General features: G+C 38.8%; 1 protein-coding gene across 1 annotated transcript; it reads right to left on the minus strand.

The window, feature by feature from the left end:
- Positions 1–2,178: 2,178 nt before the first annotated feature.
- nkx1.2lb (NK1 transcription factor related 2-like,b) lies at positions 2,179–5,363 on the minus strand. Its single transcript, XM_030766877.1, has 2 exons — positions 4,925–5,363; positions 2,179–2,903 (listed from the first exon to the last, which is right to left on the minus strand). The coding sequence occupies exons 1-2, from the start codon at positions 5,361–5,363 to the stop codon at positions 2,179–2,181; spliced, it is 1,164 nt and encodes a 387-aa protein (XP_030622737.1).
- Positions 5,364–7,158: the final 1,795 nt, after the last annotated feature.

Here is a 7,158-nt window from a genome sequence, read left to right on the forward strand (position 1 = left end):
TGCGGTTATGCTACATGCAGCGGAATCAGCAAATTTTTTTTTTAATTTGTATGAAAAGTAACTAGAGTGATAACACAAATGCCGCCCGAAATGCGATTTTCTGTTTTCTACCTTCTATTGATGAGCAGGTAATTTCATACACGAGACGTCTAAATTTTACGCCAAATATTGTGTCAAGACATGGCCAACTGCATTTTTTTGTCAATGGTATTTTTCCTTTTGGTTTCATGTGGTTATCGGAAGTAATCTGTGCAAATTTAAATTGTGAACGGTCTTGCCAACTCTCTGCAGTGACTCGCTGCCCTAGTATTCTCCTGAGCAGGACCGTCATTCAGTAATTTCAAAACCGATTCAGATATCTATTAACTTTCCATAATTCAGTCCAGCATGGGCTGTAACAAAGAAGTCGTACATTATCTATTACAATTCAATAGCGAGAAAATGGCTAAACGTAGCATAGCAAGTTTATTTTTTCATTGTGAAGTCTAGTTTAACGTAAAGAAAATAAATTTAAATGTACCCATGCATATAAAACAGGGACAAATCTGAGACCAGTTAATCTGAAAATGTCTTCAAACTTCTGTCTCCAAATAATCAGAGGACTCCTTAGTGCTTGAAAATGTCTTTACATTGAACGTGGAACTCACATTAGATAAAAACGATATTTAGGCCTCACACCTCTATAAATGTTTGTCGCCTTCGGAGAACAGAAGAAACGATCATCAGATGGTTGGTAACAAGCTCATTGAGATATCGCCATGCAATTGCCAGCAAAATGATTACAGCCTACTTACTGGAATAACAACAAAAGGTCACTTTGTGTATGTCCCGCATGAATACTGAATCTAGTCTAATTCATTGGCGCTGTTGAGAAATTGTTCTCTCTTACCAAAAATGTATGTCACATGCTGTCAGGCTTTTATAACGTTTATTGTCTTCAGTCAAGTGGCTGTTGCTTTTTCCACCGTGGAAGAAATCATTTTGCGACAGATGCCGCTGCTTTTTTTTTTTTTTTTGCTGATTTGCTGTAAACGTACGGTTGTCTAGTAGACATCTCTTCAGTTCTGCGCAAAATTAGGGCGATCCACTGCCTCTCACTTAGCATTACGTATCATTTTCAACAAAACGAATTCTATTTGTTAAGAATCACTTAAACAACAACAATACACTAACAAGTGATTTAAACTTTCGCCTGATTTTTCACATTTGATCCTCATCGTTGAATATGCAGGATTGGTCTACTGGAAATTCGTTAAACACGTTATATTTAATCAGACTGCATGCAATTATTATTTACTAAACTCCATATTACATAACTGATAGGCCTATGTCCTAACGCAAAATGACATTGATGAACATTGATAAATACAGCTTAGATTTACGCCAGCCAATAAAAAATAAACTGAGAGAGGGATTGAATTTGCGAGACTCATAAAATGTTCAATTTGGATGTAATGTTCTATTGAATTGTTAATGATCACTCACCACATATTTTCTTCTCAAAGCCACTTAAAGATAAGTAAATAGCATATAAGCTATTACAACTTTAATTTCAAGACAGGCATTTAACATTTTAATTGAGAGGATCAAACAAGATTTCCAGTTTATCCATAAGTGAAACAAATCTTAATGAATTGGATACATATTTTGTTTTATTCCCACTAGCGTTCTAATATATTACAACTGCATTCAAAATTAGTGCCTAAACATATATTCGTGTTTTGAATATTTACAACGTGACCAAGAGAAATATTCACATTTTATCAAACATTTTAGAACCAAATATTAATCTCAAAATCAATAGCCTACACCCAGTGAGATGACAATCCATATTATCCGTAAACATGACACTGGACGCAGTCAATATATATTTGTGTAACCATTTCTTTCTTTTCTTTCTTTTATTTTCTTTCTTTCTTTCTTTCTTTCTTTCTTTCTGCATCTTTTTGGTTGTGTTAAAGACGGTTAAGGAGTATATTACCACAAGAGCGTCCAATATCTTCAACAGTCGTAAACAATTAACATGGTTCTAAAACAGTCTAAACCCAATTGAACAATGAAATGCTTCGACTAAGAAACATTCCCTCCGAATCACTGATTGACAAGGATCTGACTGTTTCTGGCATATAACTCAAATCAGTACAAAAGGTTTTCGTATTTCCAACAGTCTTGTTTTTCTTACAAGTGCGGTGTGTAAAATGCCGGTGCGCCGTAAGTCTGAGATCCTAACATGAAAGGTGACAGTACTGCGTGACTTGGCAGAAAGGGTAATTGGGTGGTACAGACTAGTCCACCAGGCGTGTGACCCGGATAGCTGGTGTGCATTGACAGATGGCCGCTCATAGGAGGCGACGGACTCAGTGGACTGAGGCTTCCCAGGCTGTTGCCCTGGCCATTCGGACCACCGCCGCCACCACTTGTTGGGGCGCTGGTGTCCGCACCAGGGTTCTGTTTCTTCCACTTGGTCCGCCGATTCTGAAACCAGATTTTAACTTGGGTCTCTGTCAAACTCAGCGATAGTGCCAAATTGAGTCGTTCGCACACGGAAAGGTAACGTGTGGACTTGAATTTGTTTTCCAGTGCCACAAGTTGTTCGTAAGTGAATGCGGTCCGGGCTCTTCTTGGCTTGCCAGACTTTGAATCCGAACCAGAGCGCTTTCTCTTTGGTTTTACCGGGTGACTTTGTCCATTCGAAGAGGACTGTTGCGTTTGCTGGCCTGAAGGGCTCGGACTTTTGTTTATCGAGTCATCGTCCTCATGCTGGCCAAATTCACCGTCCGCGTTTCCAGTCAGGGCACTGCTACTCTCCTCGCTGCACAACTCATCTTGCATTTCACTATCTGTGTGATTTCCTCTGCTGAAATCATTTTCACACTCATCGGATCTGTACACGAATCCGTCCTCTGAAAGCAGATAACAAACAAACTTTTCACAAAACCCATTATTTCTCGAAATTACACCAAAACAAAAACACAATGCAATCACTAAAGACATCGTTAGAATGTATTGCTGATTGTGATGGTGCCGTATTTTAGCGCGTTTAAAAACACTAAAAAGTTCGGTTTCCTCTAAAATTTGTTCTCAGTGTTCCCTGTTCTCAAAACAGGTTGAGGTGTGTAGTTACATGCGTATATAATCCAAAACATAATAAGAACACCTGTAAAAATATATTATTACATCCTCGAAAACAAATTAAAAACTCTAAGCAATGAAAAATGTTTGTGTCCCTGAGATATGTGATTATTTTATTTAAAGGAAATGCGTCGGAATACTTATGCAAATCCATAAAATTATTAATTTACATCTGCAATATGTCTATGATTTTTTTTTTCATATCAGATGGACCTTGTGGCCTCTTTATGCTGACGTAAATTTTCCTCTCAAACGGTCACAGAATCTTTCTTTTGTCAGTTCGACTCCACGCATTAAATTGGAGCTTATAGCATGCTAATCGATATTTCTCAGTTCACTTGATGTCAATGGTTACGACTACGCATTCAAAATATTTGCAGTTCATAACTCATACTTACCTGATAAATAAGTCATGAATGAATAGAATTATTTGTATCGATATCTATATCTATCCATATCTATATGTGCTTTTATATATAGCCTAATATATATATATATATATGTGTGTGTGTGTGTGTGTGTGTGTGTGTGTGTGTGTGTATGTATGTATGTATGTATGTATAGGCCAACTACACACACACACACATATGTATACATACACACACACACACACACACACACACATACACACACACACACACACACACATCTGTTATTATGTTATTTCTTTCATTCATGCCACATGTGACAAAGCCATGTTATATCTAAAGAAAAAACAATTAAACCCCTTCGATTACATTTAATTTAACTGCTTTGCCGCGTTTAAGATGCCGGATAATAGGCAAGATCACCCCAGAGTGGCATGTGCAACGGACAGGTCGATATCCTATTATCGAATTGAGTATATCTCTTTCAGGCAGCTTGCAAACTCCCCTTCAACGTCTAAATTATAGGGTCAAAATTCGGATAATTACACGATTAAAACCTATTATACTTATTAAGGGAGATATTGACTATTCCCTCCTCTAAAGCCCAGTAGATGCACGAGATAGGACCCCTGCTGCCTCCCAAAATACATCTAGTGGCCCTCATCACTACAGTTTATGTAATTAAAAAAAACCCTGTCAATAACATCTGAAATATATGCATTCTCCTCTCCATTGCATTAGTAAAGGTTTGTCAAATTAAACACTGACAACAGCGCAATGAACTGAAATGTTGTCTACCAAAAGTTTTGGAGTTTTAAGTTTCTGAACACATGTCAGCCGACTTGAGTGTAAGATCGTTTTAAACAAGAAAGTTATAATAATAATAATAATAATAATAATAATAATAATAATAATAATGATGAAATACTTCTGTTTCATCATCCTTTCCACTCTTAATAACTGTGCTCCATACAGTTGTCAGTTTAAAACCAACATAAGTTGCCAGTCGAGAAACAACAACATAAATTTACTGTTAAATATGCAGACACAAACAAAATCCTGCAGTCAGTGTAAGATGAATTTATCGTGACAATGACTGTCGGTTTTTTGAGTTGTCTGGTAGAGAGGAAGTGCAAGTTGGGACCTTCGAGAGGAAAGCTCTAACGTGTTTACAGTTTAGAGCGGATAGGTGCATACAGCCAAAGAAGATGTTAATTGCTCTTTATAAGCTATTTGAGATATAACAGTTATTCCGGACGAACAGCGACAGTTTTGAGAGTAGCTATGATTCGTGTTTTCCGGAATAGCATTTGATCATTTGAATTTAATAGGGATGTGACAAAAGAATGTAGTGAAGACAGGCTCTGTGTCCGTTTATCGACTTTCTGGTACATGGATTATAGCCAAGGCACATTTGTACTTACTTAATATTCCTGTAGATTTTTTGCAGGCATCAAAGTCTTCTGAATAAGATTTGTCGATTGTGTGACTCGATTCGTCGCCCGCTCTGTTTTCTGCACCGAAGGCGAAGTCGCAGCCTGTCCGGTTTGGGGGTTGTTTCTTGCTAGTAAATTTATTTGGATCCAAAATGTCCAAAACTGAAAACGATGTGGTCCGGTGAACTGTAGGCGGTGCGACAGCAGGCGGCTCCTGTCGCGGTGCGCTGTCTCGACTTTCTCCCTGTAGCGCGTCTCTGCCCCCTGGGCAGGCAAACACCGACAGCTCGTTGGCTGTGAGTCGCTTCTCACCCTGACTATCCATACTCTCTGGCGAGGCTACAACAATTACCGCTGTTTGGGCTGCCACGCCAGTCGAGGGTGAAACTATGGAGAGGTCACCCACCTGCACTTTGTCCCTATTCATGATTTCCCACCAAGCAGGACAACGTTACGTTTCGAACTATCCCCACGTTGAACTATCCCCGACGTAGTGTAGTGCTTTACCCAACCAAAAACATAACGACTGCAACTTCGAATGCCTCAAATGTAAGAAAGTCTGGTGCAGCTCTCTTTTGCTGCACGTCTTTTTTGAACTTCTGAACGTGTAGGTAGACCTCCTATGAAGCTACGCTTCTACTGGTCACTGCACTGCACTGGAGGAAGAAAGTGATAGCCAACCGAGGGATGCTGATCTCCTTTGCTCAAGTCCTTTTTGGGTTTTAACCATCCCCTCAGGACCCCACAACGTTTATGTCACGCGCGTACGCATTGCTCGCAGTGCCTTACCCCTCCCCTACTCCGTCAGTCGCCAAAACTTAGACACAAGCAACGCCTTATTTATGCATTCATATTCTACTGTGGGTCGTAATTGGCTACAAATTAATCCCATGCCCCTAATAGCCTATTATCTCTGTCTGCGGGCGTGAGAGGCAACAGAGGCGAGTGGCGTGTGAGCGATGATGTGGCCCGTGATATACTCAGCTGTCAGCTCACTTTCAACGTAAGACCACTGGACTGGAAAGTCTCTAAATAGGCTTATTTTTCCTTCCTTCCTCCTTCGTCTCTTGACCGGGTTGAGGTTGTGATAACGATTATTTCACGAGGAATTTACGAGAAAATAGGTTTCGCAACAACGCATTGAAGATGTTCTTTTACACCAAAAAGAGCATGCATGTGTATATATATATATATATATATATATATATATATATATATATATATATAGATATGTGTGTGTGTGTGTATGTGTGTGTACACACACACAAACACACTTATATAGGCTATATGATTCCAATGAAACCTTAATTCGAAGTTCAAAACGTCAAAGCTCGATATGCATTGAATAAACACAATAATAGCCCGTTCAGTGAATTATTGATTTCTAATCTTGAACGTCTTTTTTACTTAAATAATGGGCCAAATTTTGTCACTTGAACTAACTATTTCATTTTGTCTCTTATTTTTAAGTGTGCGTACTCAAGACCATATAATATAAGCACCACTATATAATATACTCGACATTTACAAAGTGGAGACGGCAAGTAAAGTCTGACAAAATTGGATTTCCCCTCATCAAGGAACGGGTGACATATACAAGGTCAGTTCTTTGCAATTACCGCGGGCAATGATCCTTTGGAAAGCAGAAATTTAAAGTTGGGCTGAATAATGGGTAAAACAATCAGATGTAATTTTAGTCGGGATGAACATGATTATCCTATCATGGCTGGGCCCAAGGGAGTCACGATATAGCCCTCCACTGTGCGGCTGTAACAGCAGAGGCCACGACGCCTAAGCTTTAATTTAATAGCTATTAGCTTTTAATCAGATCTCTTGAGTGTCCCAACAATGATTTAATAGGCTTGCCTTAACGTCCGTTGTGACTTCTCATTTCACATAGCAAACATCACATTCGTATGACATTAATTCCTCGAAGTTTCACACACACAAAAGCCTTTTTTCATTTTGCCTAACATTGCAAGATTGTTGGAGAGCCATTTTCTGTGGTAAACTATCCAATCTGACTTTAAAAGTAATTTAAAACTCACTCCTCATCTGAAGGTACAGGCTAAGGCATTATTTTTTACTTTGTTGAAATTGAGGTTTTCAGGGCAAATAATGAACAGCGTCTGCATTTACATACATCTTGTTCTCAAAGCGTGTTACTCATTACAAAGCATATTAGAATGTGCGAAGTGTTATTTGATTCCCAAATAACGCTG

Source organism: Chanos chanos, chromosome 2, assembly GCF_902362185.1.
Source record: "Chanos chanos chromosome 2, fChaCha1.1, whole genome shotgun sequence".
Taxonomy (NCBI): domain Eukaryota; kingdom Metazoa; phylum Chordata; class Actinopteri; order Gonorynchiformes; family Chanidae; genus Chanos; species Chanos chanos.

Excerpts from the sequence above, each read along its gene's own strand:
- nkx1.2lb (XM_030766877.1), bottom strand. The coding sequence starts at position 5,363 with ATGAATAGGGACAAAGTGCAGGTGGGTGACCTCTCCATAGTTTCACCC. Across the intron at positions 2,904-4,924 it reads AAAATCTACAGGAATATTAA|AGGACGGATTCGTGTACAGA; the intron begins GTAAGTACAAAT and ends ATCTGCTTTCAG.